At 41.1% G+C, this 22,047-nt stretch overlaps 1 protein-coding gene across 3 annotated transcripts in view; it reads left to right on the top strand.

Moving 5' to 3' along the window:
* Positions 1-22,047, top strand: part of CPVL (carboxypeptidase vitellogenic like) — a 156,477-nt gene that overhangs the window by 63,776 nt on the left and 70,654 nt on the right. For all 3 annotated transcript variants that reach the window (XM_032286672.1, XM_032286671.1, XM_032286673.1), the window contains 4 exons: positions 13,004-13,126; positions 13,519-13,650; positions 18,564-18,662; positions 20,202-20,375. In XM_032286672.1, coding sequence (XP_032142563.1) covers positions 13,004-13,126; positions 13,519-13,650; positions 18,564-18,662; positions 20,202-20,375 — 528 coding nt within the window. The remainder of the gene's footprint in view (positions 1-13,003; positions 13,127-13,518; positions 13,651-18,563; positions 18,663-20,201; positions 20,376-22,047) is intronic.

Genomic DNA, 22,047 nt, shown 5'->3' on the forward strand with positions numbered 1-22,047 from the left:
TCTTAGAGAAGACTTTTCCCTTTTCCTCCTATTACTTACTTTTAAAAATAGTACTCTGGACTCACAGATTGTTATTTATATTTGATCTGTTAAAATTTGTTATTGTTTTTGATGCTTTTAGTGTTTTAAATTTGGTCACAAGGAACCCCTTCAACTGGCTCCTGTGCCTTTTTGACAGGTCTCCATTAGCCTCCAAGCATGTCCCTCCTTTTTGACACAAATGTATGTTCCAGGAGCATCCTGTACTTCTTGTACTTTCCCTGCCCTAGCCTTGGGATAAGTCATTTCTTCATGGGATGCTGGTTCTTTTTCATGGGGAATGGTATTTAAAAAGCAAGTCCTGAGCACTAAGTGGGCTCCTTGCTGCTGGGATGTCATTGCTGTTAGACTTTGTGCATGGGCAGAGCTAGGAAACAAAATGACCTCATACTGATACCCATAATTCTAATTCCACGCCACAAGGTTGCCTTCTCTTTTCCCTGTTTCGCGTTTGCTTAACCCTTCTCCCACGTCGAGGGCTGTGGTACCTAATAGCATCAGCGTGTTTACTCTTTTGCTTACTCCCACAATATGCCCAAAGGCTTCAGAATTACTACCTGAGTACCATTACCAACAAGAAACAGCAAGATTACTTTCGATATTTTTTGCTGCAATTATTTTTATGCTTAAATTGTATCTCACTACACGCTTAAAATCAAAGTACTGTATTTAAAAGTTATAAGAATTCTATTTTTTAAGGGCAATGATGTTAAAATTTAATACACAATTACATTCATTTGTCTATGTTGGTTTCAATTTTAGGGCTTGTTTCTGCATCCTTTTTAAGATCATTTAAAATATGTGTGCCAGCCAATCATTTGAGAACACAGGTGCAGTTCTAGGTGCTAGGAATACAATGGTGAATAACACCGGATAACAACAAAAAAAATCCCTGCCCTCATACATTCTCGAGAGGTAGACAGTGATAACTAAAATACATGCTAGGTACTGTAGCATCAGGCAGTGACAAGTGTCATGAAAGAGATGCAGCAGGGCAAGGGCTGGAGGGTGAATGAGGTGCGGTTTCAGATAAGATTGAGCAAGGCTCAGGCCGGGCGCAGTGGCTCACGCCTGTAATCCCAGCACTTTAAGAGGCTGAGGCAGGTGGATCACGAGGTCAAGAAATCAAGACCATCCTGGTCAACATGGTGAAACCCCGTCTCTACTAAAAATACAAAAAATTAGCTGGGCATGGTGGTGCGTGCCTGTAATCCCAGCTACTCAGGAGGCTGAGGCAGGAGAATTGCCTGAACCCAGGAGACAGAGGTTGCGGTGAGCCGAGATCGCGCCATTGCACTCCAGCCTGGGTAACAAGAGTGAAACTCTGTCTAAAAAAAAAAAAAAAAAAAATTGACCAAGGCTCTCTGACAAGGAGATAAGGAGCAGAACCCTGAATGATATGGAATAATTTCTGCATTATTTGTAAGAAGGGCTTTCCTGGCAGAAGGAACAGTAAATGGAAGACTCTCCAGTGGGGACAGGCTTGGCAGGTTCAAAGAAAAGCACAGAGCTGCCATGGTAGGAGCTGAGCAGAGAGAGGCCAGTGGATCCATCCTGTAGGGTCCGGCTGCCTGTGGCAAAGAGTTCGGACTTTGTTCTGAGGGTAATGGGAGACCATAAAGGGTCCAGTGTTCACTGACAGAACATTTAGAATCCAATTCAACTGAGCACAGATATATTGAGTAGGTACTATATTTGAGGCACTGGACAAAGATTAGAAATTCAGTGATTTGTAAGACATTTACCCTGCCCTGAATCTGAAGGTCTAATAATTAAAATACTGATGAAAGGTACAATTAGAGAAGTATTATCTCTGATCCAGGAATCTTGATAAAAGAAAAAAAAAAGGAAAAAATTAGAGAAGTAACTGTAAAGACTCGTAGCCACAGGAAAGGCACAAATAGCCACCTCTCAATATGGGATCCTCAGGAAAGGCCAAGCAGAGGAGGTGACAAACTGGGTTTTGAAGGATACATAGGGGTGTGTTAGGCAAGGCTCTTTTGGTTGCAAGTGTGACAGAAACCCTATTTAAAGCAGCTTCAGTGAAACAGGGCATTGATTGATTTAACGTCAGGTGTGGCTGGATCTGGGTGCTCATACTTTGTCATCAGGATTCTGCCCATCATTCCCTCCTGACCTATGTACTTGGCTTTACTTCTCTGGTTTCATTTTCAGGCAGGTTCTTTTCATGTGGCTCCCCTGCTTCTCCATCCATCCCAGGGCAGGTATAGGCTATCAATTCAACTTCTCTTTCCCAATAATTCCATCCCCCCAGATTCCTGAATCTCAGATGTTCCACTTGGATCCCATGCCTATCCCAGAACCTGGCCTATTCCGCCAGGTGGTTGGAATCTACAGATTGGCCATAATGGTGCCTGAGGCCCACCCCAATACCCTGGGAAGGTAGGGACCAGGATGGGGGCACTCCTCCTCTGAACCACAAGAGTGGGAGATGAGTGGTCTCCAGAGGAAGATCCAAGTGATGACACCAGAGGTAGGGCTGTAAGGATGCTGGCAAGCACGTCTGCGGTGTCCACTTTCAGGGGGAGAAAGAAAGAATTTTCTATGGGAATAGCAAGTCACTGGAACTAGCAACTTCTTTCTTCTCTTTCTAAGGTATTTGGAAGGGATATTCTGACTGTTTAGCATACTACACTTTAGGTTTTTTAAGCCAGTTGTCCAGCATGGATGATTTAGGACCTCTCCTGGTAATTTCTGGTTGTTCTTTTAATCAATTTCAGAGCCAGGTTAGGGAAGCGAATAGGAAGTGACACTCCCATTATTTGGCAGCAACCCTGGAAAATGCCCATTTCACCTCCCGCAGAAGAGTGATCTACTTTGTGTGTAATGTCTGTCTTGCAAATAATCTGGTGATATTGTTAACCATGATGTTGATGCAAACCATAATGTTTGGCAAACTTGCCAAATCCCAGATGAAAAATTTGACTTGGTTATTTCACATCTGCCTTGTGGTTTTATGCATATCGTTTCCTAATGTGTGTAGAAAAGGACAATTTTCTTTTTACCTTCCTTGCTGCCAGGATGAATACTTTTAAGGAAACCTGTGCCACCTGAGTGATAAAGGTGGATGTGAGGTAGAGATTGTCAGGAGGTATCATCTTCACAGAACTACATGGTATACATTCAGTCTGGGGGCACTGCTCTGTCTAGAAGAAGAAAAAGCACTTGATAATGATGCCTTGATGGTTTATATGAATATTAGATTGCTATGTTTCTCCAGTTTAGTTTGTCCCATCTGGGTTGTCTTCTGTTTTAAGGCTTGGTGGCAGAAAAGAGAAGTGGAAGCCTTTCTGGATTAATAATTAGGAGACCAGGGATTCAGGGCTGGCTTTGCTCCTCCCTGGATGATTTGAGTAAAGTCTTTCAGCCTCCCTGGGCCTCTGCTTTTCATCTAATCAGAGGGCTTGTTAAATTAGATCGCTTCCAGGGATATTTTACTTTGCTAGAAGTTCAGATGCAGTTATCTAGACCCACTCTTAAAGCATCTGTGTGTAATTGCAGTTTTAACATAATACCCACCCATTTTCCACCAAAAAACAAGACAAATTGTTCTAGATTTTTCAAGGAAAAAAAAGTCCTTTCTCTTCTAAACTCTTAATTTTCTCACACCCTTAGGAAAGCTGAATCGGTTTGTAGCACCGTCTTCAAAAAATCAATGCACAGATTCAGAAACAGTTTTCTGCTTTTCAATGTAAATGCACCAGACCTAAATATCTTCACATTTGTGTGCGATGAATGAGAGGAGCCTGATGCTCAAGGGGTCTGGAGCAGCTGTTCAGAACCCTGATGTGGTATGAAGGAGTCTGGAAATAATAATAGTACCTACTGCATAGGGTTGTTTTGAGCATTTAGCTAGATAATCCTTCTCAGTTATTAGCATAGTGACTGGCTGTGGTGAGTACCCAACATGTGACGACTGTTATTCCCCTTCATGTTGAAAAGCTGGGTTAATACATTATGACTCCCAGCCTCATGCGGGTGGACAAGAGCTGAAGTGTTAAAATGAGCTCCGCTGACTCGTTGCTGGGATATGGCATTGTCCCCTCTACTCTGTGTCTATTATTCTGAAATCATTTTTAAAAGCAATAGTTACTTTCTAAAAAGAAAACGGAGCTTAGCAGTTGACATTAGAAGTTGTGCTTGTTCATTTTTCACATGGACAGCAGCAAAATGTGTCAGGGCCCACCCCAGACTCTGCCTTGCCCCGTGGACGATGGTGTGGCCACACCAGAGAAAGTGGAGTGGGCCTGCCCTCAGTGCCAAGGAAATGGGAGGAGCTGCTTTGCCTTCTTCCTCCTCCTCTTCCTTTCTGCCCAGAACACCAACTGGAATTAATTTTCTCTAAAAAGAGACAAATGTGTCTGTAAATCACCCTCCTCAAGGCATTAAAAAAAAACATACTTCAAAAAGACAAACAAGCTGCATTTAATTCCCATAATTAACTTTCTTTATACGTGTTATCCTTTCTGAGCCAGTAGCTATTAGTGAGGTTGCCCTTGTTCTTGAGACACAGGCACATGTAGCATCCTCTCAATTGTACGTGAGCACAGCTAGAAGTTAAAACAGCCCGCACTGGAAGGCAGGCAGGTGACAGGATCGGGGGACTGCCCCTTGTTCTCTGAGCCTGTGACTTTATGTGCCGCTCAGGGGAACGATTCAGTGCATGTGGGAGGTTGTGGCAATGCATGAAAACACTTCGAAACTAGCAGGGCCTGTGGTGAAAACTGGGCATCTCTTCTCCATCAGCAAAAAAGGCAGACTCTTCAGAAACAGTTTTGCAATCTTAATTTATTTGAGGATCAAATAGAGACAAAACTTCGAAGCTGTTTAAAAATGAATTAGGGAGCTTCATGGGATACTTAATCTTCATCTGCACAGGTGATGTCCCTGTTGGAAGCATAGTGTCTGACAATCTTTATTGAAATCATCATGGCCCTTTGGGTTGGGGGTAAGCTCCCAGTGTGTGAGAGCTGTGTTTGTTTGTATTATTCAATACTAAGCAAAGCGCTTAATGAATATTGTAGAATGGTGTTCATGCAAGGCTGCCTTTAGATAAAATAAAAATATCAATAATTCTTTCCTGCATCTTTTTGCCTCCCATTTAAAAAAATTATTATTTTAGGTTTGGGGGTACATGTGAAGGTTGGTTACATAGACAAACACTTGCCATGGGGGTTTGTCGTACATATTGTTACATCACCCGGGTAAAGTTCTGGACCCAATAGTGATCTCTTCTGCTTCTCTCACCTCCTTTTAATTGCCCTTCTCTCTCCACACTAGGTCCTGGGCCCTGGGGACTCTCCTTGGCCTCCATCATTTTTCAGGGCCACCCTCCCACCTCAGCCTTTCCTCAGTCTGTTGTGCTCAGCTCCTATTTCTCCACGCTTCTTCCATCCCCATCATGATTGTTCTGTTTCTCTCTCCCATTCTGTCTTCTTATCAGCTCATTGTTCCATAGAAAGGATCTGATAAATTAAAACCAATACGGTGGACTGTCAACATGTGTGCATTTAAGTAGAGAGTAGAGCCTACCTCATGGATAGATACTTGTAATAGGACAATTTCAAATACTAGCATGCAAACAGAGGGGTGGCAACCAAGGTGGGGTGGGAGAGCGCTTCTAGCAGGAGGTCTGTAATTACTAGCATTCTTTGTAAGTCTGTGCCATCATCCTGTTAGCCCAGGTTCGGGATCATTAAATGTGATGACTAGAAGGGATGCTTTGAGAACACGTAGTTCACATATTTTATCTGTAGATTTTACTAGAGAATATTTGTTGAGAATAGACTGTATGGTAGGCATCATGCTGAGAACTTGTTTACGCATTACCTTGGAAATAGGTTCTATGATTATTCTTCCCGTTTTACAGGTGAGGTGACTGAGGCTTAGTGAGGTTAGGTATGCCTTACCAAGGCCACCCAGCCGGAAACTTGAGGAACCAACATTGGAACCTGAATAGTCAGACTCCGGAGCCTGAAGATGCCAGTAAAGGAATGAGCTAGTGGTGCAGCCTTGTTCACCAAAATGCTTGTTCTCCAAGCTGGGTGCTCTTACCTAGTGCTTGCACTGTCTGCAGGACCTGCTTCAGATTCACTGTGTATAGAAGGGAAGCAGACATCCCCTTCCATATTTTATGCTGAATCTTTAGGGTTATCAACCTTACACAAACAAAAAAGAAGTTCCCTAGCTTCTTGAATGTCTCTGACTTTCTGGCCAAGACTTATTTTTAATCATAAAGACTTGGCTTTGATCATTCAGTTTTATAGAGTAAGTGGAAGTTTCAAGTGATATAAAGACTTGAAGTCTTCGGAATGCAATTATTTCTCAAGGCTTGGAACTTGCTGAATTTTATTAGATAACATTCAAGCTGTTTTAACTCTTGAACCCATGACAAATGTCCATTTTTAGTTATGCTCATCTGTACTTGCCAATATTTTCTATGAGAATTGAAAACGGATTTGTGACTATTTAATGAGTTTAATATTACAAAAATCAAGGTTTAAGCTGCGACCGGAGAACCGAACAAGGGCATATGGAAATGTTTGCAAGTTGGGTCTCTGGCTTTTGGACAGCATATCCAAGTCAAATCAATACATATATGCTGAGGTTGCATGGATAAGAATATGAGTAAATCAGAAGTCATTATAAGCTTTGTCAGAAATGAACTACCATGCTGGCGCAGGCAGCATAGAGACATAAATAGTACCTGAAGAGATGAGAAGTTTAGGTTGGGGATGAGAAAGGCTAACTTACATCTATTATGAAGCTTCGTCCTTATGAATTGTATCTATAGTGAGCAAACAAAGACTCAGTTTGTTGACTGTGGCCCAGGGTGTTCAGGCTTTTAAATAAAGAGTAACTGCAGTCTCCATTTGAAACAAAAGGGTTTATTCATCTCATTGAGGCACCTGGCTTCAAGCTGAGTTTCTCCAAACTGGCACTCAACTCAGAGCAGGTGGGAAAAGGATGCATCTTGTTCACCTATGCCTGTCAATGATGGCTTTTTAAAATTATCTAAGGAGCAGCTTCTTAATACAAAAGAAGAATATATCATTTGGGAGGCAGCATGTGTTTTTGCATAAGTTAATGTGACTAAAAATTGGCTGTAGATTGAAAAGTTTTTGCTATATGCCTGTAGATTTTGCAGGTTTCTTTTTAAGCCCATTTGCAAAAGAAATAGATGCTTTGATAAAGCCATATTCTTGTTAGAAGGCATTTTTTTTTTTAATTGCAGCAATGTGGTCTTGAAATGAGATGACGCATGGTCTAGAAATGTCTAGGAAGTTATAGAGATTACCACAACACTGAAATTCCAGCTTTCCTCATTCATTAATTTTCTCAACTGGCCATTTTAAGGCCACACTGCTGTCTTCAGAGAAAATAATGGTACTGAGGGAAGTAAGATTCTACCCCAGACTAGATGAAGCCAAGGTAGGTTGCCCTAGCTTAATCCTGTCCTCTTGGCTGCTAAATGGTACCCATTACACGGAGCTTTTCACCAGGTTTTGTGGCTTTGCTGGAGTGTTCAGTGTGTGCATAAAGTTCTCTTTGAGGCAATGAAGGTCTCTTGTTCCCTCTGGTCTTCTTCTCCCACAAATGGGCGGCAGCTCTATTTTAGTCTGTGCCTGGGATGAGTCGGAGAACAAGGCAATGATATTACTGTTTCCAGAAGGGCAGTGTGCCTTGATTCCTTCTAGGGATACATAGGAGCTCTCACCAGACCAGTAGTGAATTATTCAAAGAAGGATTTTTTTTTCTCCTGTGCAGCTGGGGAGAGTGGGGTTCAAGCAGGGCAAGGAACTTAGAATGCCCCTCAGGGTCCTCAGTGTTCTGCTGCTGAAGTTGACAACTCCCTCTTTCCACCTGCCAGGCAGGAAATAGAAACTAAGACCTGTGGACAGTGAAACTTTGTGTCCAGGTTTAGCTGTGTCTCATTTCAAAAGCCATTGCTCATTATTGATGACAAAGTTCTGAATGTTTTTACCATGAAATGTGTACCTAGAAGCAAGGCAGAAAATGAGTATAACTATCTGGTTTTTTTTTTTTTTTTTTCCTACCAACCAAACTCAAAAAAATTTTGTCAACTGAGAGTAGCTTAAAAAATAGTAACTGCTACCATATGTGAAATTTCTATAAGAGGATGTTGTTTCCATTTTAATATTATTCTCTGTCACTATTTGTTTTCCTCTGGAGGAGCTGCTTGAAGCTGGACTTTAGCTATGAAATCTTTTTCCCTTCCTTGAAAATAACCAAATGGCAGGTTACAGTAAGTAGGCTATGAATGTTGTTGAAGCATATAAGCAAAGAGAGATTCATTCAGGCAAAAAACAATTAAAAGTTTTCTCTACACCCAATTTCATTGTGTTTTTACACATCTGGGTAATTAACCAAACATTACATTAACTATTTTTTACGAGTACAATGTGCTCCTCACGGGATTTCCATTAGGCTGGGGAAAAAAAAAAGATTGCAGACCAAGATTCAAAACTACTATTCAACTATGATGTTGAGGCCTTTTTCTCTTGCGGGAGAAAAAAAAGATTGAGAGCTGAATTCTGAGATCTTTCTGATGTAGGAGGAGAATTGGAAGTTTATTGCTTCTTTAAGCTCCAGCAAATACAAGCATGTACAAACACACTCTAATACCTCGGGTCCTTCTTGTTGGAGGTGAGCTCGAAATACGGCCACCATGGGAAAAATTAACCAAGTAAGGGCAGTGCTGGAAATTGCAGCTTGAAGCTCCTCTAAGTATTACAAAGGAATAATAAGGGCAGCCTAAAATTCTGATGTGTTGATTGCTAACCTAGTTTAAATTCTGTTAGATGTGTTATGTTTATCTGGCTGAGTTTCTCATATGAAGGTCACTGCCAAATCCTAAATAGTGTGTGTTCAGATAGTTTTTGGCCACGCTTTTCCTCTTTCTTTTTATAATTGCTTTGGTATTGCTCTGAGCTTTTACGAGGCCCGATTCTGATCCCATGTTAGAAGGTTAGTGTTAATTCACAGACTTCAGGGGCCTCATGGACCAGCTGCTGCCCACATTGGTGAACACCATGGGGAGGTCAGAGAAGCCACGGGGCCAAGAGTTCTGGTTGTTGTTGCTGTTTTCATGATTATGAGCAGAACTCAGAGCCAAAGAAGCAATAGTTCATAGAATTATAGAATCACTATCATAAGCCTAGAGGACCATATAGTTCATTTCTAATCCATAGGGCAGTCACACCTAATCCTTTCCCCCAAATATAGGGTTCTATAAAATATGTACAGGAAAGAGCAAATGAGGTAAAATAAAATATACTTGATATATTATCTGGTTGTCTTTTGAAGTGCTTATGGTGGTCAGAGAATCATTAAATGGAGAAATAAATGATTCAAGAAGAATAAATAAGTCTGATCTTGCCAAAAAAAAAAAAATCTATCTCAACAAGGAGAGTGAAAATAATTGAAATTTATTGCAATGTTTCAGTGTCTGTTTTCCATAAAAACAATTCTGTAATTGTCTACTCTGTGAAAGCCTGAGTCACTCAACCAATGGAATGATTAATGAAAAAGGCAATGACGATTTGTCACACTGACACAAAGCAAGGAAGTGTGTGATAGTCATTAGAAAATAAAAAGAAAAAAAGATAAAGATGATCACTGCAGTTAGCAGATGTGGACTGAATATTGAAGAATCTCATTTTGGATATCATTATAGTACTATTCATCTGACTGTTTTGTTTTTCATAAACGATCAGCTTAGCAAACATGGAGTAGATAAACCCTAGGATGTAGTCCCACCTTGGGATGCCTCAGACCCGTGGTGTATTTCAGGACCACTGACCGAAATGCAATTAGATATGACAAAGGGGAGCTGTGGAGACAGCCAAGCCAGGGCAAATTCCAGCCAGGCATGTAAATGAGATGCATAGGCCCTTGTTTCCATCACTGTAAAATACAGGAAAATAATGCTTACCTTAAACTAGCTTAAAGTAGGTGAGGTAACCTGGCTCATAGCAGATGCGGAGAAACTGAGTGGGTGTTCCTTCTTAATTCCCTGCCTGGATACGTCCCAGATACACATGGTCACTGGGGGAAGGTGCCATAAACATGCAGATGTTTCAGCCTACATTTGCCGTGACTGCTCTCACAGCAACTTAGAGGACATGCCCTTCTATATCAGAAACGGTCAAGAGAGATGTTTTATTACCGGGTCTTATAACAAGAAAATTGGAGTGATAATACCACTGGAAGATATGCTTTTTAGCATTTGTACCAATTTCCAATATGGAAAAAGTAGTAGTAGTGCCAGATAATTCATTTATCAAGTATGTTTTTACTTACCTACTTTGTGCTAGGCAATGTATACGTTATGGAAATAGTCATCTAGGAAGTGGTAAACTTTATCATGTTTCAGTCAAGGTTTCCATAAGAGAGTTTTGAAAGAAATTGTGACCTTTATGAGGCAAGTTTTGTGCTGTATTCATTTTGATGTCTCTTCAACTATGTAGTATAATGTCTGTATTAGTCTGTTTTCACACTGCTTTAAAGATACTATCTGAGACTGGGTAATTTTTAAATAAGAGGTTTAATTGACTGTTCGGCATGACTATGGAGGACTCGGGAAACTTAGAATCATGGCAGAAGGGGAAGGGGAAGCAGGCACCTTCTTCACAAGTTGGCGTGAGAGAGAGAATGCGCAGGGAAAACTACCACTTTTAAAACCATCAGATCTGGTGAGAACTTGCTCACTATTATGAGAACGGCATGGGAGATCCACCCCCACGATCCAGCCACCTTCCACCAGGTCCCTTCCTCAACACATAGGGATTACAGGATTATAGTTGGAGATGAGATGTGGTTGGGAACAGAGTGGCAAAGCATGTCAATGCCTTTGACAGAAAAATCCCCCAGTAAATTCATTAAATAAAGAGTATATAATAATACATTTTTATCAGCAAAATAATTAGGGAAATGTGCTTTTTTGTCAATTTACAGAAATTTTACTTCATAAATGTTCACTTATTGTCACTAACGAGAATGTAGCACAGTTAGGCAACAAACCAAATTTCAGACATGTAAACATACCTTTGTATTACACAAGGAAGCTAAAATGTACTTATAAGTATGAACGGATAAATTGCTTTGAGTCAATACTTTGCCTGAATAATTATTGTACAAGAGAGCTGCATCAATGAGGAGATCTTGGATAAATGACATAAGTGACATTTTATCATTGCTTGGAAGGAGTTTAGGTTTTGGAGTTGGTCAGCTCAGGTAAAATTCTGGCTCTACAATTTAACCTCTCTGAGCCTCAGTCATCTCATCTTGAAATGGGAATGATGCTATCTTCAGCATAGGATTATGGTATGGATAAAATAAGAGCTCTCGGGGGTTCCCAGCCTTTGAACTACAGACCCCTGTAGAGTCTTGGAGATGCTGTGAAGGGTCTGTGAACTCACAGGTATCTACATAGTCTCTCCAATCTGTTTTGAACATAGAGGCATTGCTGTTTTTTCAGATGTCTGTGGATTCATTTTAAGATTCATTTATTCAACAACTACTGAGCACTAACAAATACACAACATCAGTTATAGTGGACTCAAGTAAAACAAACGTCCCTGTATTCACGGATCTTATATTCTAGTATGGGTTGAAGAGTAACAGTATATAAGTAAGTAAAAGTTTGTTGGAGAGTGATAAGTATCGAGGGAATACTTAGGAAAGTAAAAATATAGGAAATTGAGTGAACTTGCCATGCGGGTGTCTGGGAGAAGAGCATCTCAGGTGGAGGGAACAGCTAATGCAAAGGCCTGGTATCCACATTCCTGGTATGTGCAAGGAACAGCATGGAACCCGATGGGCTGTAGAGGAATGAGGGAAAGGGTAGCAGGGTTGAGAGTAGAGAAAGGAACAGATCATGTCAGCCCTTATGCCTTTGCTTTTGGGAAGATGGAAAGTCATTAAAGGATAAGGGTTTAGAAGGGGACTAATGACGAGGCTACTGCAGTCATCCAGGCCAGAGATGATGCGATGGAGAAGGGGTTGTGGGGAGACGCTGGACTCTGGACAGATTTTGATAGAATAAGTAGAGTTAACAAGCTTGGCTGATTGACTTTTGTGTAATGTGAGAGAAAGGAAGATAGGAAGAATGGCCCCGAGATTGTTGGCCTGAGCAGCAGAAGAACAGAATTAATGTGAATTGAAAGGGAGGCTGCCTCAGGGTTGGGAATGGGAGCTTCATTTTGAACGTGTGAAGTTTAATATGGGACATACAAGTGGAGATGTCAAGAAGGCAACTTTTGATGGAAAAAATACAAAATGCAAAGTTATTTGAAAAATACTGCTGAATCAAAAGTAGCTCTTCCAGCACAGTCTAAAAGTAGTACTATTACCATATTTGTTAGGGAAAGGATACTTACAGAATATTTTGACCTTGAAAAAGGACCTTGTACTAGAAAAGGTTGGAAATAGAGATGAGTTCAAGTGAAAATTTAGTGGCCAGTGAATAATATTTTCCTTTTCTGCTTCTCCTGTTCCTTGAATACATGTTGATTTCAAAATTTGTGGCATTATCAGATTTTGAAATCTTAATTTTGAATTTGAGATTTTTTCCTTCTAATTTTTGAATAGAGCTTTCACCTAACACGTGGCAGAATTGTGTTCACTGGCCCAAGTTACTTTATTTTGGAAGGAATTTCGAATGTTCACTTATTACCTGTTCACTTGTTATTTTTTGTGCATCAAACCTGTGCATGTCATTTGATGCTATTTGAGACAACAAAAGAATTGGAAGACAGAGGAGGTTTTTGCTATTATGGAATCTACAATGTGAGGTCAAGAAACAGATGATATACCTCATGTGGAAAGATTGCTCCTTCATTGTTACTTTATTTGACTTAAGTAGATATAATTTTATTAGCATCAATTTGTGATTGGCCATTTCAACATCTGTCCGTCTCAGTCTTATGCAGGGAAATACGTGCCAGCCATTGCGCACCTCATCCATTCCCTCAACCCTGTGAGGGAGCTGAAGATCAACCTGAAAGGAATTGCTATTGGAGACGGATATTTTGATCCTGAATCGGTAGGTGTCTCCTTTTTACTTTCTATTTTGTCTTTTAGGGAGATTAAATGAATTTTATCAGATGGAAGTCTCCTCTTAGAGGTCTAATTTCATAAGGGAAATGGGAAATATCAGTTGACTTTATGACTTAAATCTCCTAATTTTTACCAAATGTTTCATCATATCAATTTACTGTGCCAGCTTCCTTTGGCTGTTAGTGCAAATGTGTGTGCGTATTGTGTTGTGTTCTGTTGTGTGTGTTGTGGGGTGTATGTGTGTGTGCATGTAATTATCCTACTTGGGTAACCAGCACAAGATTAACTATTGCAAAGGATTATTTCACCAAGTAAATGGGCTTCCTTAATGTCTTTCCCTCCCTTTGTGGCATTGATGTGTGTCTTTGTTGTCCTCAGGTTATAGGGGGATACGCAGCATTCCTCTACCAAATTGGCTTGTTGGATGAGAGGCAAAAAAAGTACTTCCAGAAGCAGTGCCATGAATGCGTAGAACACATCAGGAAGCAGAACTGGGTTCAGGCCTTTGAAGTGAGTTCTGGGGACCCTGTGCTGCCCTTGAGCAATTAAAACCATCTGGGGAGGGGGGCAGGTCAGTAGAAACACCTTGGTGCTCAGGCATTTTTTTGTTAGAGAAGGTTTATCTGTTAATTCTGTTGGAGATTGGGAGGCAAGTTGAGTGTGCTGATAATGAAGAAAAGGTCTGTCTGTGTTTCTTTGAATTTACTTTGGCTATATTTTAAGCCTGAGATCATCTTGGAGTGTTTATCTAACTGTGTCTTTCATTAACTGTTTTGATTTCTTTAAATGCCATGGAGGCCCTCAAGGCAGACCGTATCATATGGAAATCAGAAGAAAGGCAACCCAGGAAGGAGAGGCATATGCTTCACCATCTGCTCTAAACCATGTGAAGAGTTTTGTATCCACAAACAGGGTTTCAGCTGGGAGAAATGACCAGTGTCTAACAAATGTCATGTGACACCTTGTCAGGAACAAAGATTATAAAGTGTAGTAATTTGAAACTCTTACAAAGGACCGTTGGTATTTGTGCATATCCTTACTTTGCTCCCCTAAAGTTAAACATGAGAATCAATAATTATGTTCTTCACCCTTTTCTATTCTTTCTTGGTTATTTAAAATGTAAGAATGTACTAAATATTAGGATACAGAAAGTTTTTTTTTGTTTTGTTTTTTTGATCAATGCAGACAGAGCCGTGTGTAAACAATCTCCCTTAGGAGGCGTTTGCCACATTGACTACAGAGCCATCGTATTTGACACAGTAATAAATGAGGCAAGGACGGAATTTCGAGGACTTTGTTATTAGACACATATTCTGTAAAAGTATATCTAATGTCATTGTTATTAAAGACTGATATTAATAGTCTTAAGAGCATTGCAGATTAGCCAGTTCAGATCAAAATAGTAGACATAGAACCTTGGAGAGAAGGTGGAAGATAACACAGTTATTTTTCATTTTACAACTAGGGTGTCAGGACACCATCTGAAATCCCCCAAGGCAGTGACTGCCTTGGCCATGATCTGATAGCAGCTAGCTGTGCAAATAGATGGAGCAAAGGGAGTCCTGAGCCATCTTTCAGAGTTCTACCAGGTTCTGTGTCAGGACACTAAATATCGCTGCAAAGGATGAATTCAGATTTTCTTGTACAATTGTAAACGCAAAGGAAGAGGGGTCTGCTTGGGGACATGTAGGATCATGTTTCGATTTGCAATGATAGTCTTTTGTAGGCTTTCTGCTGCGGAAGTCAGGGGGAAAAGCAGTGAAACTTCAGTATTTAGAATTAATAACAATTTTTATGTGGCACGAGACCAGTTTGCAAATGAGACATTTGATATGTTTTTAAAGAAGCACACAGGGATAAAGCAGTGTCAAGAGCAAGAGCATTCGAGAGACTCACATTTAGAAAGAAAGCAGAAAGATGACTGCTACTTAATATAGGAGCCTAAACACCTACAGGATTAGTGAAGCTGTAGAAAAGTTCAGGTATGTTGTGCTTTCAGAGATAATGAGAACATGAGCGACGAGGTTAAATAGTCTCTCCCAAACCAGATACATCAGAAACTGGAACCCCAAATAGGCAAAACCTTTGAAGGCTTGGAATATCTTTCTGACCATTGGTCCAATATCTTGAGTGATGAAGTAAAACAAGATCTTTGCTTTTTCAAGGAAAATAGATAAAATGATACTTAGGACAGTAAACAACTTGTGGTTGGAAAGTGTTTCAGTGACTCCAAAGGAAGACTCCAACAAATCCTGAAACCCAAGGGAATGTAAATGTCAGAATTTGAAGCCTAAAATGATGAACTGTGTGATGCTCTGATCCTTTAAAATGATTTAATTAAAGAGTAGAAACTCAGAGCTGGGGAGTACTTTGGAGACAGGTCATCTACTGCCCCTAGCGTGCGCGCGCGCGCACACACACACACACACACACACACACACACACACACACACGTGAGTGGTGAGAATACCGAGGCCTAGAGGATTGCAATGAATTTCTGAAAGATACACAAATAGATTGTGGCAGGTCGAGGACTGGAATTGTTCCCATTTCCACCCTAGTATTTCTCCTATGGCAATTTTTAGGCATTCTACAAAAATCCTGGGATGTTTTAGATATTCTGTAAGATGTAAAATGGCTGAACCTGTGTCCAGTATTACCTCTCTTTCCATGACAATTTTCTGAATCATACAGTTCTTAATTTCACAGGTCTTGACTACCCACCTTATTTTTTTTTTTGACAACGATTGACTTTTATTTTATTTTATTTTTTTGACATGGAGTCTCACTCTGTCACTCAGGCTGGAATGCAATGGTGCAGTCTCAGCTCACTGCGACCTCCACCTCCAGAGTTCAAGTGATTCTCCCACCTCAGCCTCCCAAGTAGCTGGGACTATAGGCACATGCCCGGCTAATTTTTTGTACTTTTAGTAGATGTGTTTCACCATGTTGGCCAGGCTGGTCTCAAACTCCTGAGCTCAAGTGATCCACCCACCTTGGCCTCCCGAAGTGCTGGTATTACAGGCATGAGCCACCGTGCCCAGCCAACAAAGCACTTCTTATAAAAGCAGTTACTCTTCAAGGTTGACTTTATATTCCCATTGGTGTTGAAGATAATTTCTGACAATGAGTTCCAAACATGATGTGTGCATTCTGAATGATCCTGGCCTACGGTGCCCACTCTGGATGAACAAATTAGAAAAAGACACCTCCTCTGGGGTGACGCAGTCTTGTGGGTTCAGGACCGGGCAGGCAGATGCCGCCATTGTGTGAGGATAAGAGGTGGCCATTTCTCCAGATGCAGCCCTGAGCTAGGCTCTCCAGCTCAGCAAGCAGAGCTTTGGCTGGTTCCCTGCCCCTTCTTTCCCCATAGCCACAGGCATGGCCATGGAGTACACAAGCGGCACAACCAGATATGGAGCCCCGTGCAATGGTAGCATTGCTGGAGAAGGCTTACTACCACCTGCACCCACACCGCTTTCCATGGTGATAACTCTTGTCATTGCTGGCCTCTAACCCCTTGGTGATAGGAACCTGAATAACTTAAGCTTCTTCATATTTGAAAAAGAATATGAATACAGCAGTGAGACTGTATATCAAATGTTGAAGCCTGGCCAGAAGGAATTGGCAAGGAGGAAGCATTGCAGGCTGACCGCTGGGAGCCAGTGTGTGCGTGGTTGAGTGTGCAGGCTCGCGCGTCGTGGCCTCATCTCACTTCTGACATCCGTAGTGGCGTATCCTCGGCAAGTTGCTTGACCTCATGTGTCTGTTTTCTCACCCATAAAATTAGGATAATAATACCGTAGGAGACCTAAATTTGTACTTGATAGTTTTTAAGATGTGCTGACTTCGTTTCTTAGAATCCTTTCATGAAAACTACTTACAACTTAATACCATCATCAACAACCCCCTCCATGTCTTCAGCCTCTTCTGTGACCATTTTTTTCTCTTCATCTTCTTGCTTTGCCGGAAACCTGGCTCTCCCCTGATGATGCTGTGGTCCTTGTGGTTCTCTCTAGTGGGGACTGTTTTCTCAGGTTCTCTGTACCACTTGGTTCATAGGTAGAGTAGGTGTCTCCCTTGCTCATCATTGTGACTTTCAGATCAGATCACGTTCCCTGCCTTCTCCTAAAGCTTTGCTCTTGGACGCTCATGTCCTCAGAGAGGCCCTCCCACCACTTCCCGTTGTGTCCACCTACTGACCCCTGGTTACGCATTTGAATAGCTGAGTTCCTGCCTCCCTTTCGCTCTCTCCAGCATCATACTTGTCATAATTCCTGGTGACTGCGATCCACATTGGCAATCCTTTTAGGACCTGGTCCTTGGTGCCTTAGCCTCCTCTTTTTCAATAATCTTGTTCTCCTCCTCATCTTAGCAGCTGATTCTCATACTCTAAAAAGCCAGCGGCTGATCCACAATCACACATTCACACATCTTTCTCCAATTACCACCTCCTGTTCTAGCTCCCTTCTGCTAATGTACCAGTCTTACAGCCCGGCAACCTCACTGCCTTTCAATTCATTGACCCTCCTGCCTCTCCACTATCTCTAACCCCCTCTAGTCTCCATTTCTCCTGTCTTCAACCCACGGTCAGTCATTCCATACATTTCCAAGCTCAAACCCCTTTTGCACTTCTTCTGATGCCTTTGGGTGAACTACAACCTGGGTCAATCTGCCTCTCTGCCAGGCTGCGCCTGTCTCTGCGCAGCTGACAATGGCTGGAGGAAAGCATGCAACCATGCTAACTGCTGTGTCCCTCAGCTGGTGACTGGGTTTTTTAATGTCAGCAGCCCAAAGATAGCTTCTACTAGCTCCAGGGACCTGTGTCTGTACCATATCCGGCATTTTCTCTCCATGTCCTCTGGTGGACAATCCATGCTCCATGTTAAGGCACCTTCCCACAAGGCTGACTCCCATAGGCAAGGCCTTTGAGCACGCTGTGTCCTCTGCCTGGAAGCTTCTTTCCCCTAGATGTCTGCGTGGCTCTCTTCCTCCCATCCAACATGTTGTTACTCAAATGCCATGTTCCGAGTGAGATCCTCTGTGACCTCCTCTCTACAGTGTCCCATACACTCATGCACACACATGACACTTCCTACTCTTTAGTTTTCTCCTTATTTCCTAACATACTCAAGAGTTTGTCACTGTCTACCATATGACATAATTTACTTGCAAATGCTTATTGTCTTTCTGTAGAATATAAGCTCCATGGGGAAGGACCATTGGTCTGTTTTGTGGATGTTCGTTTCTCCAATGCCGTGACAGTGTCTAGCTCAGAGAAGATGTACGATAAGTGGGTGCTGGATGAAACAAAGGAATGAAAAAGTTACTGAATACATGAAAGCAGCAGAACACAGAAATGTCTGTACATTTTTACCACACTGATGTGTTCTTTCTCTCTTTCTCCCCCTCTCCCAACCTAGATAATGGATAAACTATTCGATGGCGCCTTTACAAGTGATCCTTCTTACTTCCAGAATGTTACAGGATGTACTAGTTACTATAACATTTTACAGTGCACGGTAATGACAACATTTTTAAAACCATAATAATGTTTGCTTAAAACTTATGGCAAAACCAAACTTCTTTGATGTGGGAAATACTATAGATGACTTTGTACTAGACCGACATGTCCAAACTGTATTGCATTTTGTGGTCTCCTAACCCATAGAATCTTTTCCTCACCAGTGTTACGTATGTTACACACTGAGAATGTATGATGTTTCAGATAACGCGAAACAACTTCCGATTGACATGATTTTCCCACAGCAGAGCTTGTTATAGAGGCTCTTTTGTGAAGGACATAGACTGGGATTGGAGTTCTGGGTCTCAGGTCCCAGAGCTTCAACTCTGTTTATGAGTCTCTTGAAAATGCCCACCTTCTTTGATCTGTGCTTAACACGCCTGGAAAATCAAAACTGCCAAAGCCTTAATGAAAATATTTGCTTTGGCTTACTTTTAACTTAAGATGTTTAATGCATTTAGTATGGCCCTTACTTCACGCCTTCTGGAATGTTTCTCAAAGTATTCAAGTAGTTTGTTTCATAAAAGTAGGCCAAATTTGGTATCATTTGTTAGTCAAAACAGAAGGAACCAAATTAGGTGTTTGAATTTGTATAATCTTTGTCTAATGCTTATGACAATGCATTTTGTTTTTAAAATCTGCTTATTTATGAACTAGTTTGTAAATAAAGTATAAAGTTAGTTTCAGTGGAATTCGCCAATGCTGCAGTTATGGATTTAGATTCTACCAAGAGAAAAACGTATGGTAGACAAGAAACAAAATTTGTGATTACATCTTTTCTTCTCTACACAGTAATACTTTCACAGTTAGCAAAAACTGTTGATGAAGCACAACGTTGTCAAACTCAAACCACCTTAACAGTTTTTTAAATACTTGTATAACTTGTTTTTTTTTTTAAAGCATTTACTCCTTTCTTTCTTTCAGTATAATGATCATTACAGACTTTAATGCATTTTTAAAAATTCTCATGTACAACTTCTCTTCTGTCTTGTGTCCTTCATAATGCATCATCTCTTTTTACATTTGACATATTTCCCCCTTATAGTCAATCCAATTTCATGTGTGTATGGTTTTAATAAGCAGCAGAACACAGAAAAGAAATTCTTAGCTTTAAATCCAGCATGGCCCCACCCTGGCCCTTGTGTTCATTTGACCTTCTTTCCAAAGAGCCACCAACAAAGAGTAAATTGATTTTGATAAACTCACCTCTTGTTTTCTCTATCTTTGCCTCTAGAGGAGTTGCTAATGGGAGTCACACATTATAAAAGATTAGTTTCTGCAAAAGAAAATCCTGTGTTTGCAAATCACATATTTGCTCTAAGAGTATCACATCATTCAGATTTGTCATTAGTAAAAAGATTCCACCTAAATTACCTCGACACCTCTGAGAGTTAAAATTGCAACAATGGCGAGAAGTTAATAGTCCCATCACATTTGTTCATGTTGGATGTTATGAGAAATTCACAGCTTTTCCCAACGTGTGGTTCCTGCCACCAATCATGTTTCCTTTTGTCTTTCCAATGCCCCCTTCTGCCAGCAACCTGAGGACCAGCTTTACTATGAGAAATTTTTGTCACTCCCAGAAGTGAGACAAGCCATCCACGTGGGAAATCGGACTTTTAATGATGGAACTGTAGTTCAGAAGTACTTGCAAGAAGATACAGTACAGTCAGTTAAGCCATGGTTAACTCAAATCATGAATAATTATAAGGTAAGAAAGCTATTTCAGTTACTATCTATTTTAGGAACTGTCAGATTACCAAAGCGGAGGTGATTTGTAATTTGACTCCTGCCTTTTTTTTTTAAGTGTCGCTAACATAAATAAAAACCCCTTCTTTGTTTGATTTCTTTAAATTCAAAGTTTTATATTCCTTTTAATTTAACCGCTTTTGGCCAGGCGCAGTGGCTCACGACTGTAATCCCAGAGCTTTGGGAGGCTGATGTGAGTGGATCACCTGAGGTCAAGAGCTTGAGACCAGCCTGGCCAACATGGTGAAACCCCCTCTTTACTAAAAATACAAAAGTTAGCTGGGCATGGTGGTGTGTGCCTGTAATCCCAGCTACTCTGGAGACTGAGGTGTGAGAATCACTTGAACCCAAAAGGCAGAGGTTGCAGTAAACCAAGATCACACCATTGTACTCCAGCCTGGGCAACAGAGCAAAAACTCCATCTCAGAATAAATAAGTAAAAATAAATAATTTTACTACTTTCCCTTAATGAAATTCCCTTTGGCACATGCAACTTCTCCTCCTTTCTTGAGAAAGGAAGAATGGCAGAGGCAAAAAGATGACTGGCCGGTGTAAGAGCCAGATTTCATTTATGTATTGCTTTATTATGTTAACCCCAGTGACATCAGGGAAAAATGAAACCAACTGGTTATTCCAAAAATGCATTTTGCCTAGTGATTGTATTCATTTACTTTACCTAACCACAGTGTTTTCAGTCTCTCCTTTGGTGCTAGGATGTGAGGTTGATATGATGAATGAGAAAGGGTCCCTGTATGTCAACTCAAGCCACTATGCTGTCTGGTTGAAACGCTCTACCTTATTTGCCGCTGGAGGTGCCAGTGGAAAGTGAGGTCACAGGAAAGGAGCCCTGGAGGTTCATGCAAAGAAGGCATGGGCCCTAGAACTGCCACTGGGGGGAAGACACCAAGAGCAAGTGACATGGGGAAAGTCACCCTGTATATTCCCTGTGTATTATTTCTTTCCTGGTACTACACTCTCAGCTCCTCCTCTGGTCCTCCAAGGCTGTTAGCCTTTACCTAAGGGATGGTCTCTGGGGCAACTCTGAAGGATGCCTGTATTAATGACTGGGGAGACCACCATTGAGTGATCGACTTCCTCCCTATATCCTGTTTTGGATGAACAAAAAACAGGGCAGTCAGCAGCCCGTAGGATTTTTGTATGAATTAGAAAGAAGGTATCCACTCCTCAATATACTTAATTTCCATCTTTCAGAAATTGTCCTGATATATTGCTTTAGTTAAAACCAGAGTCTTTACTGCCATTTGCTGGCATGATGAATATACATTTCTACAATGTCTATGTTAGGAATGGTGTCTGTTAGTATTGTTCGGTGCACAATCTGCAATACCATCCCCCTGGCCAATGTACCCTAACTAGACTGTGGTTTAGAATATGCCAGACCTAGAGGCCCATTTTCGGGTCCTGCTCCTAGTACAGTGTTGGACGTGTAACCATTGTTGACAGTAGTCTAAGACCAATGGTATTCCAAGCGTGCAAATGCATTATAAACCTGCAAAACTTGATGAAATACTTGCTTTCTAGGAAAGAAACAGTCTAACGAGGTCAGGCCAGCATTTCAGCCATCCTTGTGTTTGGTTTTCTTGGGGACATGGAGTGGCCCTTAGTGCTTGCTG

This window comes from Sapajus apella, unplaced genomic scaffold, assembly GCF_009761245.1.
Source record: "Sapajus apella isolate SASKATOON/1434 unplaced genomic scaffold, GSC_monkey_1.0 scaffold19, whole genome shotgun sequence".
In the NCBI taxonomy this organism is placed as follows: domain Eukaryota; kingdom Metazoa; phylum Chordata; class Mammalia; order Primates; family Cebidae; genus Sapajus; species Sapajus apella.